This window comes from Tiliqua scincoides, chromosome 14, assembly GCF_035046505.1.
Source record: "Tiliqua scincoides isolate rTilSci1 chromosome 14, rTilSci1.hap2, whole genome shotgun sequence".
NCBI lineage: Eukaryota > Metazoa > Chordata > Lepidosauria > Squamata > Scincidae > Tiliqua > Tiliqua scincoides.
Window position 1 is genome coordinate 13,886,959 of NC_089834.1, and position 20,307 is coordinate 13,907,265.

The following is a 20,307-nucleotide window of genomic DNA, read 5'->3' on the forward strand; positions in this document are numbered from 1 at the left end:
GACCAGTAATCTGAGTAATGGCAGCTGCATGTATTCCTATGTTGAGACTAGCACGAGACTTTAAGAAACATGGGTGTTGCCAAGCTCCCTGTACCAGTTTCATTCCTGGAGCTATTAATGTGTAATCTGTGCCCCCACTTCGTATATTCAGAAATGAAAGGAGCAGGAGAAAAAGCACTTCCTTAATAGTATAGTGGTAAGTATCCCTGCCTGTCCTGTGAGAGACCAAGGACTGGCTTCCTGAAAGGGAGGCTGAAATATCAAGGAGGGTCCAGAAGCACGTGCCTCTTAAATGCAGGTGTTCCCAGTTCAGTCTCTGACTAAAAGCATTGGGTACCAGGGCTTGAGAGAAACCCTGGTCTGAACAGCAGCTGCAAGTCAGAGGAGGTAGATGGACCAGGGAATAAAGGCAACTTCTGTGCTGTTGGCTGGTAGACCTCATGAGGTCATCCTTTTATTCCCCCCCCCCCCGAAAACTGCTGTAATTTTAAAACAGAGTTTTGAATGCCATGAGTATCAGCAGCAATAGCTTTTCGCATTGTGCCTACTTGTTGGGTGAAGTTGTGCTGGGTTACTTTTTTTAAACATTTTGAATAGGTGTGCTGAGTTGTGCTAGTTATGGTTTTCGTATGTCCCCTGCTTAAAACTGTAATAAATAAGATGGTGGGTGGGAGGCAGTGGTGTCACTAGGGGGTGAGGACCACGCCAGGGGGGTGACACCCGTACTGCCAAAAATTATAAAAATCTTGGTGTTTTTGAATAATACCATCATGTTCTATATCATTTGATGTGCAATTTAATGCAGAATGCATTGAAACAAACCACGTTGAAATATATGTATTCTGTCAAAAGTTTGGCTATAACAACTAGAAAAATTATTTGGCTATAATAACTAGAAAAGGAAATCGTAAGTGCCGTATGTAAGAAAAAGTGGATTTCTTTAACTTAAAACTGACCAATAAGACTGATTGTTCCGAGAGCCAATGAGGTGGTGTTATGACACAGCAGAGATCCAATAAGGTGTTAGTATGAGTCAGCTCTCATTTCCATGTATCAGAGCTAATATTAGAAGTCTTATTAAGTTGTGTGTCATCAAGTTGGCCACTGGGGTTGGTTATTGAATTTTTGGGTGACTGTTATAGATCTGAATAAATGAAGTTAATGGGGTTACATGAGCCCTAGTGATGCCACTGCATCTAGTTTGTGTGATATTGTAATTTATTGTGTATGGTCTGGTACAGGAGGAGGTCCATCATGGGTGTGGTGCAATGAGCTCTCACACCAAGTGATGTAAACCCAAGTGGTGGGAGGGGCAGACTTTCAAAGGGAACAGTTTTCCTTTCACAGTCTAGGGCAGGGGTGCCCAAACCCCGGCCCTGGGGCCACTTGTGGCCCTCCAGGACCCTCAATGCGGCCCTCAGGGAGCCCCCAGTCTCCAGTGAGCCTCTGGCCCTCTGGAGATTTGTTGGAGCCTGGACTGGCCTGACGCAACTGCTCTCAGCATGAGGCCGACTGTTTGACCTCTCGCATGAGCTTTGGGATGAGGGCTCCCTCCACTGCTTGCTGTTTCACGTCTGTGATGCAGTAGAGGCAGCAAAGGAAAGGCTGGCCTTGCTTTGTGCAAGGCCTTTTATAGGTCTTGTGCTATTGCAAGCCCTTCATTCGTTCATATAAGTTCATCTTTAATATATTCATTTATGTAAACTTAGGTAAATTTATTCAAATTTTAAATGTAAATTAATTCTTTTTTCCCCCTGGCCCCCAACACAGTGTCAGAGAGATGATGTGGCCCTCCTGCCAAAAACTTTGGACACCCCTAGTCTAGGGGGAAGCTCCAAGTTCCTGCTTGGTGACAAAGTTTATTCTGTACTGAACAGAGAGGCAGAAGTTGCAAGGGAGGGAAGTGGGCTGCTGTTACATCCTTATAAAGTACCACAAGATCAGACTGGGGAAGCTACTTGGACCCAAAAGGGAAATGCTGAAACGTTAAGTCGCCTTCATAAACTTTCTTAAACTTTCTCTAAAGAGCAAAGTCTGTCAAAACGGGGCATGTGGGTGGCTCTTCTGGAGGATCAGAACTGAGCTTCACTTTTGAAGAGTCCTGTCTAGTCAATGGTTTGCTGAATGTTTCTGCCTTGATGGTATAGTTTGAATGGAGCTGCGGTGAAAGCTTTAGGATATGAGGGGAGTGAGTCTGTGGCATTGCTGGAGGCCTCTGGTGCAGAAGAAAACAAATGACACAGCAGATATATAACCCCTGACTGCAGAGAACAGGATTAAAATATGAATGAGCTCCCTGAGCCAAGAAATACAATAGTGGAGCTTCTTGTCTGCTGGAGGGTTGTCAAACTCTCAGCAGACGGGTTGCACAGGCCACTGGTACAGAAGCGAATGTAACCATATACGGGTCATGAGAAGAGAAATTGGGCCACTTTGGACAAGAAAGGAGGCAACGGCCGAGCAGGTTGGTGAGGCCATGCTATTTGGTTGCAGTGCTCCAAAGCCTGGGTCCATCTAGTGCTTATCCTGTGTTTTCTGACCCACAGAGTGTAACTTTACCCTCTAAGTGAAAACTGCTCCTGTCAATCGCTCAATGTCATTCTGCTTTGCTGTAACTGGTGGGAAAGTAGAGTGGTCAACAAAGAGAGGCATACTTGGATTTTTCTTTTCTTAAAAAGGAGCAAAATAGATCTATTCCCTGCAACTCAAGAGTAATGCGTAGCCTTGAATAACCTTTTCCCATTTGTCACTTTCATCTGCATTGCATGAGATAAAGCCAGGAGCTCCATTCTGCTAGTGTACCCCACTTGAATTCTTCCTTTTCTCCATCCCAGTGAGGCAGGGTGTTCTTGCCCCATTTTAGAGCTGGGGAACAAAGGCCAGCTAGTAAATCCTCGCCTGCCTCGTTATTTTGTCATAGACCTTTCCATGTTCATCATAGTTTCCTAGAGTCCACAGTGGCTTTAGTCATTTTCGCAGATCAGATCAGCCATGGCTTTTCTCAGTGCCAATTGGAGTCTTGAAGGGGGAGGGCCAGAAAGATCAGATCTGTCCAGTGGGGTGTGTGTGTGTGTGTGTGTGTGTGTGTGTGTGTGTGTGTGAGAGAGAGAGAGAGAGATTTCTCTTCTTTTGTGCAGCAAAAAGGTGGGGTACAAAGAGTTGGAGTAGTTTGTGCTTCCATAATAGGGTGACTTTGCTGCCCCCTTTGTCCCTTTGTGTTCATCTGTCATTTCCCTGCCAATGACCTTTGCTCTTCTGTGTCAAGCATGCTGGCATCTGGAGGTCTCTGACTCCTTTAAACAATCCCAGTTATCCACTGCTGGGCCTTATGCCTGGAACATTTATAAATTGCCACTTTCCCTTTTAATCGCTCCCTAAAATCCAGCTCTCCTGTCCAACCTTGTTCCCTGCTGACCCCACACATCGGCTGGGGTAACTGCTTTTGTGCCTGTCCTTTCCCTGTGACCCTTTCCCCCCCACCCCGTCATCTTCTTTTTCCTCCCCTGCTGCTGAAACCTTGATTGCAATCTCTTCAGAACAGGGACCTGATTTGTTGCTAGTGTATAGGTAACCAGAACATGGGGTGTAGCAACTCCTTTTCTTCTGAGAAAGGCAGTGACAAAGCAAGTGTTGTTAGCCTGTGTTTTCAGATCAGCAGGAGCTGGGGAAACTCTCTCCTCCCTTCCTTCCACCTCCAGCTTGTCTTGCAGTGGCATTCCAAATGGCATTCTTCTTGCAGACATTCTTGAATGCCTGGCTGTGAGGTCAGAGCCAGTGAAGTCATAAAGCAGAAGGGGAGGAGGAAGGGAGAGAGCCCCCGCCCTTGTAGACTTACTGTGTGTTCCAGTACAGCTAATTAAGGAGCACAAGCTGAGAGAATTTCAGGCTACACCACTTGAAGCTTTCCCAAGCCACTCAAGGATCTGATCCCCTGGAAGCTGCTCTTGATATTAGTGTTGCGATTAACCATTGTTGGAAAGACAGAGACTGTATCTCCAGTTTGGGTAGGTAACTTTGAGAGATGCCAGATAATCCACATATGAATAGACATTTTGTCATGTTCAGATCTATGCATCCAGGCCAATTTTTGCTTCCACAAAACATTGGCTGTATTCAGGCGTCGCACAAACTTGTGCTTTGTGCTAACCATAGCTTAGAAAGTTACGCTGTGGTTTTAACCAGGCAAGCCATTGTTTACAGCTGCTTCTCTGCATTTGTTTCCCATGTGCTCAGGATTCAGCTTGTTAAGGTCACTCTTGTCTTTGCAGTGCAGCAACCTCTTGAGAGAGAGCAACAACCTTAAGTTTGTGTTATTAATGGCCTATTGTCAACCCCAGAGATGAGTTTTTTTGCCCTTTCCAGGCATGATTTGGAAAAGAGGTGCTTGGAAATTGGGGGATGAAATGGGATCTGTATGCTGTATACAGCATACATACAGATACATACTGTACATGTATCTGAATACCCAACCCAAAGTAGTGTTGGGTTTCCTGTAAGAGCTAATAGAATGTGGATGTGAACCTCTTGGGATATCTTTGAAGTGTGTGAGTATGCAGGAGGTAGCCATGATGGTCTGGAGCGAGTAAAATTACTGTATCTTAAGACCACATGACAGAGTCACTCCTGAGAACAGCTAGGGAGTGAAGCATACTCCCCTCATGTGATCAAGGACAGAAGTTTGGTGCTGAAATTAGAAGATCTTCTGGACACCTGCAAAGAATGACAGGATGATGGGTGGTGGGGAATAGCATGATTCAGCAGATTTTGGATTGGTCTGAACCAGTGTAGGATTTTAGGGTAAAAGTAAGCAAGATAAGCCCAGTGCTGTATGTCTTTTGACCCAAGAGCTACCTTTTAACCCAAAGCATATTTGTACTTTTCTGATACATCTGGGTTGACCCTTCAGTCCTCTTTTAACCTGTTAAATCTGTTTCTTTGTTTTTGGCGAATGGTTTAAATGGATTCCCTGCAATTATTAAAAACTTAGGAGGTGTTGCATAATCTGAGCTACCCGACAAGTTATGGAGTTGGCACTCCCTTTGAGAAGGCAGCACAGTGTAGTGAGCTGCTTCAGCTCTTGAGCTAGTTGCTGAATAAGCTGAAGTGTTTAGATGAAGGAAGGGTGGGTAAAGAGAAAGGGAAATCCTTTACACCCAGCCTTCATGGGAGGAAATTCCTTCAGAATTTAAGGCGACAAGGGCAGTGTGTTTTGGTGCGTGTGTCTTAATGTGTCTTGTCGCTGTAAACAAACCAACTTGTTGCTGAATCTCTACAGCAGCAGATTTCCTATGGCCATGATTGTGGAGTGCACTTGTCAGTGTTCAAGAGCTAAAAATAGAAGGCTTGAGGAGCCAGATTCTGTTCAAGCTACCTGCGTCAAACTGTTTTCCATCCCCAGTTTGGTGCAGAATGATCTTGTTGGTTTTGGTCCCCAGGACCGAGACGTCCAGTTCTAGAGTTCAGGGAAGCTGAGGAGCAAGCATTGATTTGTAGTAAGTAGTCTTCACCCCAGCATGGCGTCTCGTACAGTGGTGTCGCTGGAGTCTCGTGCATTTTTAAAAATTGTGAGCCCTTTGGGGACAGGGAATCGTTTATTGATTTATTTTGATAGGTAAACCATTTTGTGAACTACTGTTTGTTGCAAGGCCAGGTATATACATATTCTTATTAATAATAATAATAATAATGTTGTCTTATCTCTGAGAAGGGGCTGTGTTTCCTTTTAAAAAGTATTTTGCAGGCTGTGTAAGGGCTGAATTCTGCGTTCAGCAGAAAACAGTAGTGGCATCCTGCTTGGATGCTGTTGTTTCAGACTCCAAGTAGAGGGCCGCATTTTTGTTTTTTTGAATACTCTCCCATGATTTTGTGTTTGAAAAAACAGCTCTCTGAACATAGAAAACGAACAGATCTGAGAGTGGAAATTGTGTTGTGCTGAACTGGGTTTAAGTGAAATAGTGGGGAAAGAGAGAAGTGAAGCAAGGAAGGAGTAAGTGGCCAGTTTGGGTAGTGATCCCGGAGCATTTTGCTGTGAGTGTCCTTATTTTGGATGGCTGAGTAAACTAGTCCTTGCATCATTCAGTCATCTCTGTTTTGGAGCATGTCAACTTTTGTCTGCTTGTGATTCGCTCTGATCGTACTGATGCGGGTTAATCTGTAAGTGGGTTGTGGTGGTGAACACACAGAAAATGTGGGACAGTGCTTGGAGCTTCATGCTCAGCCTCAGGATCTTCTTTCTTTGGACTCTATACTGCACTGATGTGAGCATTCAGGGTGTTAGCATGTCCCCAAACCTAAACTAGGTTTCCAAAAGCTGTGAGGAAAGGCAATGCACACAGCTGAAATTCTCCACTCTATATGTTAGTTTGTGTGTGGAGCTAGCCTTTGCAATGTTGACGGGCAGAAGATGGACCTTTGGCTCAAGCAAGCCAGGTTGCTGCCATGTTCTTAGAATTAACTTGCTGGTAAGGACAAATGGCATCTGTTTCATTTATAATAAAGACTGACCTCAGTTTAAAATAATGTTGAAAGCAGGCTGAAGTGCAAGGCAGCTGAAGTTTGGAGAAGAAGCCAACAGAGAAATGCTCACTCCTGCAAGGGATTTTGAGAGAGATCCTGAGCCTCCAAACATACGTTTCCTTCTTAGTCCATGTCGTTTCCTCAGTGACCATATTCTACCATCTGCATCTGTTGCCAGATCTAGTGCCGCTTACGTTCTTCGGTTGACCTCAAGTACTGGAGCTCTGGTTTGTTTTTACTACTAACTCCAGAGACATGTGGCTGCCTTGTCCTTCTGGTTGGTCTGGGGATATGTTTTTTAAATGCTTTCTAATTGATAATTGTTGCTCTTTGTTGATTTGCTAACAGGCAGACTTCTAGGGCTGTGCCACGGTCAATTTCCTCCCCCATAACCACTTCTTGTGTTTAATCTGCTGGAATAATCGTCTGAACGGCTTCAGGGGGTGTTTCAGCTCAAGGGATTTACACCAGTGGCATTAGGCTAAATGAATTGTGGCTTTTAAGTGTCTGTGAAATACCAGGGAATAGATCGGTCGAGGAGGAGAAGAGCTTCCCTGTAGTCCCACATGGGAAGAGAGAGCGCAGAGAGGCTATCCATAAAGCTTGGCACATTTTGAATGTTTTTTTTCATCTGTGGCCCATTTTGAACCATGGCCAGCGCCTCCTTTGTTGCAATGTTTCTGTCCCCTCACTTGCCCTCAATGTGCAACCTGCTTTATCAATGATCTCACATGCCTCTTTATTTCTGTCTGCAAATCTGCACCAGTTAAACTCAGACTGCCTCTAGGGTGGGTGGGCGGGTATTCCCACGGTGCCCACGTGCACAAGGAGGAAGATGGCTGGGTCTCGTCCCCTTTTAAAGGTCCACCGTAGCTGCCAGACCCAGCCCCCTTTCGCCTCCCCCTTGGGGAGGGACTGGACTCTCGTGTCCTGGCCAGGCAAAACAAACTCCGACCACCTCTTTAATTGATCGGGATTCTGTCTGCAAATCTGCACCAGGCCTCAATGGGCAATGAAAGGTGGGTTTTAAGGAGGGACAAAGGAGTAGAATGAGAGAGAGAGAGAGCGCGCGAGTGCATATGTTCACAACCTGTAACAGTTTGAGGACAGAGTTCCAGGCATAGGGCACAGCAAGAGGATAAGTGGAGTCATTTAAGTGTAAGTCACTGGGGCAGTGGGGTTGAAGGAGCAAGGGTCATGAGCATCATGGGAAATGGTGGGGGGAGAGAAGCCACAGGTGGGGCATCTTTTATCCGGAATTCTGAAATCCAGAGTATTCTGAAAATCACAACTTTTTTGGGTACTGACATGATGCCACAAGTGGAAAATGTCACACCTGACACCATGGGGTTGGTTGCGCAAAATGCACAAAACTATTAAAAACATTTGTATAAAATTACTTTCAGGCTATGTGTATATGAAACATAACTAAATTTCATGTTTAGACTTGGACCCCATCCCCAAGATCTCTCATTAGGTATGTGCAAGTATTCTGAAATACAGAAAAATCTGATATTCAAAATCGTTTTGGTCCCAAGCACTTTAAATAAGGGATGACCGACCTGTGCTGAACATTTATATAGCGCTAGGTGCAACAGCTTTGCACAGCATGAGGAAGGAGGCTGCTGAATTTTGTTTTCCCTGGAAGATATAAACAAAAGTGAGTGTACATCAAGCATAAAACAGCAGTGTCACCATGGAACAAAAGGAGGGGAAGAAGCACCCTGAACTCCCTTCTCTGCTCCTGCCCTTCTGTAACACTTCAGAGATCAGCTTCTGCTCACATCAGGGTGTTGCTAGCAGTCATATCTGAATTGCTGCCTGTTTCTCAGCTGTGCCAGTGCCAGGACCCTCTGTAAACAACAGGCCCAGAATGTTCTGTGTTCTGTAACTTGTGTGTGAGGTTCTGAGAGAGCCCCTGAGCCAGCAGATTAAAAACTTCTCCCCGGAGGAGTTGTTGTTGGTGTCTGAATTCTCCTCCCCCAACCCTCAGTAACCGCAGAGGTGCAAATGCTTCACAACGACCTCTTGGCTTAACTTTGTGCAATATCTTTCTTAACTTTGTTTTGCAAATATCCAAAAGTGCATTAGAAAGCACTGATCTGCAATAAAGAATAACCCATTTCTTTCTTGTTGCAATTAAAGCCAGAAAGTCCTGATCACCAAGTGAGGAGTAGTTGATTAAAATTGCTTCATGAGAAAGAATCCTGCGGTATAGCTCTTTCCGAAAAGCCTATAAAGGGCCTCTAAATCAACGCTGTTCTCTTTTCCTAGCAACCAAGGAGGAGGGACTCTTTCTAGTTCCAAAGCAAAGGAGCTGGGGCACTGTATGGGGGACTGTATAATGGGCTAAAGAGTCTCGTGATCTTCCTCAAGGAATTCCAGTTAAGCAGAGGTGGGCGTTTGTTCGTTAGCTGTCAAGGGATAATGCTTTGCTGAGCCATCTTCAGGTTTGGTGTGTGTGCGTTTTTGTTTTTGATCAGTTCTTAAAAGCTTTGATTCTCATGGCGTTGTGCTGATTTTGTGTTGCTTTTCCATTTGTGATGTTTTTGCCTCCCTTGCCAGACTACTCTGTGTTTGGCTCTGGAATGTCACAACACTTTGCAAATTGTCTGAATACTTGAAATAGCTGAACCTGTTTCTGTGACGATGTTGGTAAATGCCATAAAGGGCTTTGTCTTTCCGTTCTTGAAAATAACCTTTAAGTGACATCCCAGTATGGAAACAGCTGCCTGTTTTTAACACTGCAAACACTCTAGGCAGTGTTTCAAGAAGTCAGGATTATTATTATTTTATTAGGAGAGAGGCTTCCAGTATGTGGGAATTACCAGTTTCACCCTTGGAGTGTTCCTTTGTGGTTGCGCAGGGTGAAGAATTTGTATCAAGAAGTTTCTACGTGAGCCCTTTGGAAGCGATGAGCATGTTTATCTTTCTCTTTGTTAATATATTTGTGTGTGCAGGTTTAACCCAAAGGCAGACTGCGTAGAAGCCCCTACTGCATCCATGTTTGGGAAAAGATAGCTACTGCAGACAGAGGGGGTCAGCACCAACAGCGGAAGAAAAGATGAGCATGTTGAAACCGAGTGGGCTTAAGGCTCCCACCAAGATCAGCAAGCCTGGAGGTGTGCTAGCAAAATCAGCTGCTGCTGTTGCTGCTGGTAAGGAAGTCAAATGTTTTGCAACCAAAGCCCCTGCGTGCACTTCCAGAGCTGTGTGTCATCTCCAGTGTGGACTTAATTTTTGACAGATATGTTGGCGGTGGGGTGGAGTAAAGCGCACTTAAATAAGTCTTCATCAGTCAATCGCATTTGCTCTAATTGATTAAATTCTGCATGACTGTGCAGGTGACTGAAAGGAGCGTTTTGACCAAAGAAGCATACTGTTGGCTTTAACAGTGCGGCTGTGTGTGTTGAAGTAGGGGCCAGCTTGGAAGAAGCGTTCCTATCTGGGGAGAATGCTTCTTGCAAGATGATGCCTTCCCACCTGTGGTTTTAGAAGTATATGAAAAACCATCACAGCATGTAGCATGATTTGTTTCCTTCATTTTGGTGGTGGGGGGGGGGAGGATTAAAAATGTAAGCATTGGCTGTTTTCTTGGATGTACACATTACTGCAGAATAAACATAGCTTTCTCTCCGGTGTTTGGTTTTAGCTGCGGCAGAAAAGGCAGCGGTGAGTGAGAAGGCACCCCCTGCGCCCACCTCAGAAGCACAGGATGAGTTTGTGGATGACTTCAGAATTGGGGAGCGCGTTTGGGTCAATGGGAATAAGCCGGGCTTTATACAGTTCCTGGGAGAGACCCAGTTTGCTCCGGGACAATGGGCAGGGATTGTTTTGGACGAGTCCATTGGTAAGAATGATGGTTCTGTGGCCGGAGTGAGGTACTTCCAGTGTGAACCCCTCAGGGGAATCTTCACGAGACCCTCCAAGCTAACGAGAAAAGTGGTGACCGAAGATGAGGCCAACGGTACGCAGGCATCTCATGCTTCTCGGGCAACTTCGCCAACCTCCGTGTCGGCTGCCAGCCTTGTGTCTTCACCCTCTGCAGCAGCCCGCCCGACCCCCACAGGTATTCCCCACAAGACTTCTCCTCCTACTGCGAAGGAGCACCCTGTTTCTCAAATCAGCAATCTTTCCAAAACGGCCAGCGAATCCATTTCGAACCTTTCTGAAGCCGGCTCAGTAAAGAAAGGAGAAAGAGAACTCAAAATGGGGGACAGAGTTTTGGTAAGTTCTTATTTTTTCTGATCCACAAATTATGCCTGTAAAGTACTAGATTCAACAGGCCTTGTTTCAGGAGAATTTGCTACACCTTAGCTTGTAAAAGTATAAAATACCTATCCTTGGAGGACAGGGGAAGGGGTCTCTCTTATCAAGACCACTATAATCTTCATTCCAACCTGTTTGTCAGATATCTGTCGCTATGTAAACTACTTTGAAAAATGATATCTATGTGAAAATATTAATATATCCATAAATTAGAAAAAGATCGACTCAGACCTGCAACTCCTGCAGAGGTGCAACAGCTGGCCTCCCCGGAGGCAGATAATTTTGCTACATTTTGTCACCGAAGAGCTGAAGTGGTCTAGTCACACCTGATGCAGAGGTGTCAAAGTTGCCTAGTTGCCAGCAGAGGCTGACTGAAAGGATTGTGCAGCATTTTAAATAAAAATATACGAATTTGAAACATTTAAAGCTGTTTAAAAATACAGGGTTGAACAATATGGATAAAAATACAAAAACGGCGACAGCATAGAAAACAGTGGCATTATGCAGAGTCGTGGCTTCCTCCTCTGTGGCGGGGCTGTGGGCTTTCAGGGGTATCGGAGTGGCTTTGCAGCAGCACATGGTTGGCAGACTGCTGTCGTCATCCCAGTCTGGCACCTTCCGCTCCAGATATGGCTTTTCTCTTTTGGCCACTTCTCTTTGTGCAGTTTAAAAAGTCAGGCTATGAATTATTCAGGATTTGAGAGTTCTTTAATCCTGAACCCGCACAAGCTGAGATGGGAGGACCAGAAGTCTACAAAAGGGGCCAAGTAGTTCAAACCCTCGGCAAGGCCGGGCAGTTTGTCCACAGGGTCAACCTCTTTGGATCATCCTCTCCCTTGTTTCATATCCAGGCCTACTGAAAACACTGTTATTGCTCAGGCATGCAAGGACTCATTGAGGCTGATAGGCCTTAGCAGTTGCCAGGGAGGACCAGTCCATCGCCTGCTGTTACGTGCCCAAATATTCTTCTTCCGAAGGGCAGCATGGATGCCGCCATACATGTCCGACTGAAAGAGAGGCACTCGTTATCTTATGCCTGCTGACAGCAGGAGCGTTACAGGAACGTTATTTTCTCTTTTTTCAGTATTTACTGTTACTTATTTGGACACGTTAAGTGAGTCTGTTTGCCCACTTGTCACAGCTGTCCAGGCCTGGCCGTTTTCCTCCTCTTGGGCATAGCTTAACCTCAGAGAACTCTTGACATGACAAACTCCTTGTTTGACTGGGCTGTGAACAGCAGGAACCAGGCTGGAAAGCACTGCAGGGCTTGTCATTTGCAAGTCGCTTTTGTAAACATTTTCATAATGACATTGCCCTGCCAAAGACTCTAAGGAAGCCGTTCTGTCCATGCGTTATTGAAAATATGGCCCTTTTCACTTACAAAGGTGCTTAATTTTGAAATGTGGGTGGATTTGAAATGCAAATTTCTGCAGGTTGGCCCCCAGTACCCAGCTCATTTGAACTGGGCTTAGACCCTTCCAGAGTTCAGGCCTGGCTCGACATGTACAGAACTTGTTTTGAGCTCCCCCCCCCACCCCGCCCCAAGTCCTTGCTACCTCTGCTTCTCCCAAGATAGCGGTAATCGTTTAGTATTTAGAAGGCCCCAAATAAAGGATCGGTAGCAGGTTGTTGGAGATCCCTCTGTCTGAGCCCCTGGGGAGCAGGTTGTGGGAGATCCCCTCCCCTGGGGAGCTGCTGACAGTCACAGTGGACAGCACTGGGCTAGAACTTGTTACAGGATATCTTTGTATATTTACCTTCTTCCCTTAAGGTAAACCTTGGGGGCCCAGTTTTTAGGTCTGCTACTCTCTGAAATGTAGTTGGTGCAACATTCCACAATCGTTGACTGGCTTAGTTCACCAAGTCACAATTGTGGGAGTTTGCTTAATGGAAACTCCTCCCCTCCCCCCATGCTTCCCTTTCCTGTCTGGAGCAGAAGAGGAGACTGTGGGGCAGGCTTGGCTGCACTTGGCAGAGGGGTCCAGGGTGCCTTTGCGGAGAACAGCCAAAGTTCACTCGCCACCTTGTCAGAGGGTGCCATTTCACTCGACATGGCAAGAGTGATGACCAAGTTTATGGAAACCTGGATTGGCAGGTACCAAATACAGAGCCACAAAAAGTTTGGTGGCAACTTACTTTACAGCATCAGGCATCCCCGGGGAGATCTGGTTCCCTCTTTGCCTGCCTTCAGGTGGAGGTTCAAGACATCTTTGTTCCAGAAAGTTTTCCATTCTATGGCTTGCTGCTGTGCTAAATTTTTTGAAACGTTATGTATTTCTATTCTCGTAAGCTGCTTTAAAAGCAGGGTATAAAAGATTTTAAATAAAGGACTTTCCTCCCCACACCAGCACCTGGTGCCTTGAACATGGAGGAAGGAGCCCTGCCGGGGGGGGGGGGGATGATCTGCTTCAGCTTCCATTAAGAGAGGGCAGTGATGACAGATGTGAGCCTAAGCGTTCGTGACTCCCTTTCAGAGTCAGTACTTGTCAAAAGAGGAGGGATGCAGCTGCCTCAGTTGGGTGGATGTAGCTCTCCTCGCGGTCGTCTTGACTACAGAAGCATGGCTCACCTGAGAGGACCTTCGTAGGTCACATTGTATGATAGGAGTAATCTTGAACTATCCAGGTGCACAAGGGGAGCCAAGTTGTTTCACTGACATTGTGCTTGTCGACTTTTAAAAAAAGGTTGGTAGAGGTGGCCATGTCCCTCAAGGCTTTGCATGTAAACAGTCCTGTGAATATTGTAGGAGACAGCATTGCTGCAGGGCAAGTGAAGTTGCAGGCAAGTGGCATTCTCCAAGAAGATAAGGAGTGCAGGAAAGCCAGTGATATATCTGCTGCTCCATCTGGCAGCCATGTGAAACCTCTGCCCTTGAAGTGAATGGGCTTCTGATACTTGATGGATGCATTTCCAAGTGAGGGGGGACATCTAAACCTCTTTGCCTTTCCTGCCATTGTGTCTAAAGAACTTCAGAAGCATCCCTTTTGTCTCTCCCCCCCCCCCCCAATCTTATTTGGATAGACTTGAAGTTTTTGAAATATCTAGGAAGTAATAGTTAGCTGACAACCTTCAGTCTCGAAAGACTATGGTATCGCGCTCTGAAAGGTGGTTCTGGAACAGCGTCTAGTGTGGCTGAAAAGGCCGATTCGGGAGTGACAATCCCTTCCACACCGGGAGCAAGTGCAGTCTGTCCCTGGCCTGTCTCCCTGGCTATGGGCCTTCCTTCTTTGCCTCTTAGCCTCAGACTGTTGGCCAAGTGTCTCTTCAAACTGGGAAAGGCCATGCTGCACAGCCTGCCTCCAAGCGGGACGCTCACAGGCCAGGGTTTCCCACCTGTTGAGGTCCACTCCTAAGGCCTTCAGATCCCTCTTGCAGATGTCCTTGTATCGCAGCTGTGGTCTACCTGTAGGGCGCTTTCCTTGCACGAGTTCTCCATAGAGGAGATCCTTTGGGATCCGGCCATCATCCATTCTCACGACATGACCGAGCCAACGCAGGCGTCTCTGTTTCAGTAGTGCATACATGCTAGGGATTCCAGCACGTTCCAGGACTGTGTTGTTTGGAACTTTGTCCTGCCAGGTGATGCCGAGAATACGTCGGAGGCAGCGCATGTGGAAAGCATTCAGTTTCCTCTCCTGTTGTGAGTGAAGAGTCCATGACTCGCTGCAGTACAGAAGTGTACTCAGGACGCAAACTCTGTAGACCTGGATCTTGGTATGTTCCGTCAGCTATCTAGGAAGTAAAGAAACTGATTTGTGGGTTTGTTTTGTTTGTTTTCAATTGTTGGTGGGACAGAGTAAGAGTTGAAAAAATGAAGCATGGCTCAGTGGATGGCATTGAGGAAGTAAGAGCATAATGCTTCAAAACTGTAGTTTGCTGAAGAACCAGAGGGGGTGGTAAATGGATTGTTTCTTAAGACCAGTTCAGAAGTGCTGGTTATCACTGTTGGTCCAGGATATTTAAAGTACTGCTTCCACCCATGTGATCCTGCTTCCATTTAGGTCTTCATCAAAGGGTCCTGTTTCCATTGGAAATGTGGCTGGTGGGTACATGGAACAGCCTTCTCAGCTGCTGTGCCTAGGTTATAGAACTTCTTGCCTCAGGACAGGGTTGGCCAGAAGAGTCATTGTGCAACTGCCAAGGCTCCAAGGCCACAGCCCTTGTGTGGCAGTGATGGAGTGACTTTCTTAGTGTCCACCAATGGAGAGGGCAATTTACCAAGGGCCTCCTGACACTTGGAGCCAGCCCAGCCTCAGGGGACTCAGTTATCTCCCTCCGTATTGATGTTTCAGCATCTCTGTTTTGTACCTTCTCAGTGATGCTGTTGCTTTGTTTTTGGGCTACAGACTGCAGTGGGACTTAGAAGTGGTACAGAAAGACAGAATATAAATGTTTTAGTAAATAAGGCCATGTTGTCAGTTCTGATTACTCCTGACCATAGTGGGTGCCAGCCCCATAGCCTTAGTGCCCCCATAGCCTTAGTGCAGAGCAGTTCCGTTCCACAACTGTATGTAGCTGGGAGGATAAAATTCCATATTTCTAAAACTTTGCAAAGGTGCTGCATCAGCCAAAGCTTGACCAAATCTCCAGTTTGCACAGGTGAGTTCTGAAGCTGCAACTTCAGTGTTCAGCCAGATGTTCACACAATCATCTGAGTTGGCATCCTTTAGTCCTTGGAAGACTATGGTATCGCGCTCTGAATGGTGGCTCTGGAACAGTGTCCTTTCCAGTACGCGAAGCCTGGGTAAAGTAGGTATGGAGGATAGGCTGTTACCCATGCAGCAAATCCCCCGTCTCCACGTCACTGAAATGGTCCAATGGAAAGGCAGAAGCCAATATGGAACGTGACTGTGTTCAGCCATGAACTGCCTCAGGGACTCCGGCTCCGGATTTTGCCTCGAGGTTGACTCCTGAAGCCTTTTCCGTAACTGGATGTAGCCACAAGGCATTGGAGGTTTGGGATCAGAGTTTTCCTTCTCTCAGATGAGCTGCCTTCCCAGGCTGACGAGCCCCATCTACCCGGTGGCTGTTTAGTCGCCTCTTACGACAAGTACAGCCAAACTGAGGGCCTATTCTTATCCCCAGCCCCCAGGGGTCATGCGCAATCATGCAAAGCAGATTTTCACACTTGTGTGAAGCTTTCAGGGGAGGCCACTCTGTGTTGGTTGTTGTCATCCAAGTATAGGTAGCTTAATCGAAATCCACACTAAATCTTAAAGCCAATTAGCTTCACAACCAAAAAGCCAGTGAAATATATATTAAAATATCTGAAAATAGTAACTAAGCACAAGTGATTCTTGTTGTTGTATCCATCTAAAGTCAGTCAGACACATACGTTTGTAGGTTAGTGATACAGAATTAAAATTTCACTGGCGAGGAAACAATGTAGGAAAGGATTTTTACTGGATGTTATAATAAATTGATGTGTTTTTTTCCCCTCTCTGTGGTCTTAACTCTGGCCACAGCCTGTCTCTGTGTATCCACACAGACAAAGAAATAAGGCTCTTGTATATGATGTGCCATGTCCCAGTTCCTTACAAACTATAGCAAGGTCTTGTATCTCTTTCCCCATAATTCTAGAGTATTTGGTGTAGGTGAATCTGTATCCCATCTGAAGCTGTATTCCAACCAGCTTCATATTGTCTACAGTGGCTGACAGGGTTTCAGGACTGGGAAGTAAAACCCTGCCTACTTGGAGGTGCCAGGGGTTAAACCAATCTTCCATATGCTGTCCATCGAGCTACATTCTCTCCCAAAAGGTGTTACTACCCCTCCCATGGGCAGAGTGAGAAGAAACTTTGAGAGGTCTAGAGGTCATCAGTTTTCTAGGATGCTTGTGAAAATTTTCTTTTCTTCCCAGCCCAGTGAACTCTATGGCAGGTTGTAGTAGCTGGTAGGACAGCCTTGCTATAGGGCAGGCTAGGCTCTGAAATGGGAACCGGCTGATGGACATGAGTGGGGATTTGAGCCCACCTCTCCCTGGTCCAACATTCCATCAAAGTGACAGTGTCACCTGGTGATATTGTTGGGACAGTCAAGTGGAGAATAAAGTATTTAACTGGAGCCATTTTTTAAAAATATGCTGATGCATTTCTGTGTATACAGAAGGTGATGATTTGGGCCACTGTCCCAGGAAGGAAGCTGGTGCTGCATCCCACATCTTCAGTCTTGTGTTCAGCAGAAGTGGGATTTTAAAGATGTCTGTTTACATGGTGGGGCTTGCTCATGCCATCTGCTCTCATCAGGAAGCTTTTTATGTGTCTGCCTGTAAAAAAAGAGAGAGAGAAATAAACATCTCCCTTCACTCCACATTGCGGGAAATGCATTCAGTTTTTGAATTTGACAAACGACATTTAATCACAGCGTTATCCATGCTTGTGATTAAAAACTCAACTGGGTACCAAAGTTGCATTCTCTTCCCACCCCTCCCGAGCTTGCAAAAGTCCCAGTGATTTGCAGATCAGCCTCTCTAGCTCATTACTATTTTATTCCATCTCCACTGAATTATATGGAGTGGTTGTGCCTGGCTAAAAAAAAAACTGGCAGATCTTCTCTTTGCTCTTCAATTTTTCAGCACTCTGCCTCAGTATGAGTGAAGGTCACTAGTGCAGCTATTTTGATCGCGTTGTAATATTGCCTTTGTTCTTGGTAAACAAAACCTTGTCTAGGTTGATGTTTTCAAAAGGGGATGGGAGACGACAACTTTGGGTTCTGATGGTTTTGGAAGCTAAGTTCTCCCATTGGCCACTGCTGTGTCCTAGTGTTCCCTGATTTCTCTTGGCTTAGCTGCCTTTAGCAGCTGCCCTTCCTGCTAGTGTTGTGGGGGAGCTGTGGAGCAGGCAAGGCTTATAGCTCAACAGCACAAAGGAACCTGAGCCTTACTGCCAGAGTTCCTCGCTTAAGACACTCGGCACCTTATATGCGGTTAATGGAAAGTGGTGTCAATGCTTTAAAAGTTAACGCTGACAAGCAAGGCTTACCTAAAGAGCTCTGAGGTGAGTAGAAGGGAATAACCTTGCTGATCCATCAAGTTTTGTATTCATGACGTCCTGAAGATGCATCTCATGTTGAAACAGGCTTTGCCTGAACATCCAGGCTGAGTAAACTGTGAGCCACTCCTGGGATTAGGAGTTGATTTAACCATTCTGATTTTAGCCACCCAATTGCAATTTTAAAATAAATACAGCATACAATCAGTCAGACCTGCAGCCCATTATATATGATATTCTAAAAAACATTTAGTGGAGACGGGTTCTTCTTTTGTGTAAGCACAGGCAAGTAATTTTAAGATTCTTTTATATACATTACCCAAGTCAAATTGTATATATATTTTTAGATTGTGAGCCCTTTGGGGACAGAGAGCCATTAGTCGTTTGTTTGATTTTCTCTGTAAACCGCTTTGTGAACTTTCCTTTGAAAAGCGGTATATAAATACTGTTAATAATAATAATATACAGGGTGACCCGACAGTAGGTGGAATAAATGTTATAATTTACTGTCCACCTACTTTTGGGTCACCCTGCATATAGTTCAGGATTTTGAACGCCTTCTCCCCCCCCCCTGCAGCTACTACATCTGCTGTGTGCAGGAGTGGACAGCTCACCATAGACATTCTTGCAGGCTTCCTCACTGGCTGCCGATGCCTCTCTGCCACTCTGTGTCCTACCTGCCCTCTTTTAAAGGGCAGGGTCCAGGCTGCTACATCCTCTCAGTACGCTACTTCCCCAGCTACCTCCCCTCCCAGTGGGGTTGAGCCTGAGCGAGCATTGCCAATGGGTCCCCATAACAGCAGGGGCATACTGTAGAATAATCCACGTAGGCAAGCACCTCTTGTCATTCTGTGAAGTACCTTCAGCAATACTTGTACCACTGGTTAAAAAACACGGATATAGTTTCTGCAGTCAACACAGAAAGCTCCTAACAGCTGCAGTTAAAATTTCACAGTTTTAAATTCTTGCATAACTTGTATTTATAAATAGGCCAGCCCGAAATTACTTTGGTGTTTGTCGTTCACTATTCAAGCTCCCTGTTGAGGTTAAAGGGTACATTTCTGATCAAATGGGCTTGTTGGCGGTTGCAGCAGGTAACTTCCTCTGCCAAAAGAATAAATTGCCCAAAATAGCTCAACTTATTGCCTGCAAACGACTTCCTGAAGTTACTATTTTGAATTTGGCATATGTGAGGACCAGTTCCTGCCAGCTTGTTGGAGGTATATTCACAGTCACTTCAGACATTTCAATGATGTCAATTTGGACATTGTACCAGAGCATGGTATATGCTGTAGTTTTAAACCCAAGACATGTGTTGAACTTCCAAATGGAGAGCCTTCACTTTAGATTTGCTTGGCTTCATTCATTTTCCATCTCCTCAGCAGTTTTGTTTCTATGCTGCGATGGCCTCTGGTGGCGAAACGCTAGCTGTAAATGTGGCTTCTTAGTTCAAACGTTATACCAGGCTTATAGTTAGCACAAACCATGCTTTGAAAACCCCCTTCAGACCATGGTTTCTGACTCTGGTTTGCCCACAGATCCCAAAACATAGTTTGTCAGTTTGGACAACGCATCAAAATATAGTTAAACTTTCTTTCTCATGGTTTGGTGTGATGTTTAAAATGAGGCAGTGATCTACTTCAGCCATGCTCTTCTTTTATGCTTGCTTTTTGTCTTGTCAAAGTCAGAAAGAGACAGCTCTGAGAAACCACTGGGGAACTGCTAGATGAAGACAAAATTTTCCTTATTCTTTTTAGAAGTTCATCTTGCCAGAAGGCAGAACTTTGACCAGCTCTTTCTTTCAGTAAGCATAGTTAGTAAGCACACCTAACTGTGGGTAAAGCTAGAAATTACAGAGTTGCTAACAAGGTTGCTTTTTAAAAAACTTTAAGAACTGAAGCTTTTTGGATAATGATGAGAATTGCCTGGAAGACTAATTGTTGTCCACACAGCCCTGTATCTTTATCTTTGAACCTAGTACACAATTTCATCAGCACATTTCTTTCACAGCTGCACTGTATGCATTGAATAAACATTAAAGCAAGTAATCATATATGGAAGAGGAAAAGTGGCTAAATTCTATACTGGAGAGCTGAAAAGCAAAACAACTTTGAGTATATAAAGTGAATTTGCATAGATCAATTGTGTCTTTTAAGGTATTGTATAATTTTTTTCTCATTCTGTTTTTCTCCTCAAAATCAGGTTGGTGGTACAAAAGCTGGTGTGGTCCGTTTCCTAGGAGAGACTGACTTTGCCAAGGGAGAGTGGTGCGGCGTTGAATTAGACGAACCACTGGGAAAAAATGATGGAGCGGTGGCTGGGACGAGGTTGGTGTATAATCCAGGTGATCCCTTTCACCCTTGTAGACAGGCTGCTACCCCTGGCTGCATACAGACTAAGACTGCAGATGGTCCAAAAGTAATCCTGTGGATACTTACATGGGAGTTAGTCACATTGATGTCAATTATATGCTTCTAAGTAAATGTGTGCTGGATTGGACTGCACAGAATTCGGAGCACAAAGAGTAGAAACT

General features: G+C 45.4%; 1 protein-coding gene across 4 annotated transcripts in view; it reads left to right on the forward strand.

Moving 5' to 3' along the window:
* The first annotated feature begins 5,402 nt into the window (after positions 1-5,402).
* Positions 5,403-20,307, forward strand: part of CLIP1 (CAP-Gly domain containing linker protein 1) — a 68,140-nt gene continuing 53,235 nt past the window's right edge. For all 4 annotated transcript variants that reach the window (XM_066609545.1, XM_066609548.1, XM_066609546.1 and 1 more), the window contains exons 1-4: positions 5,403-5,492; positions 9,477-9,674; positions 10,169-10,743; positions 19,977-20,101. In XM_066609545.1, coding sequence (XP_066465642.1) covers positions 9,581-9,674; positions 10,169-10,743; positions 19,977-20,101 — 794 coding nt within the window. In that variant the 5' untranslated portion in view covers positions 5,403-5,492; positions 9,477-9,580. The remainder of the gene's footprint in view (positions 5,493-9,476; positions 9,675-10,168; positions 10,744-19,976; positions 20,102-20,307) is intronic.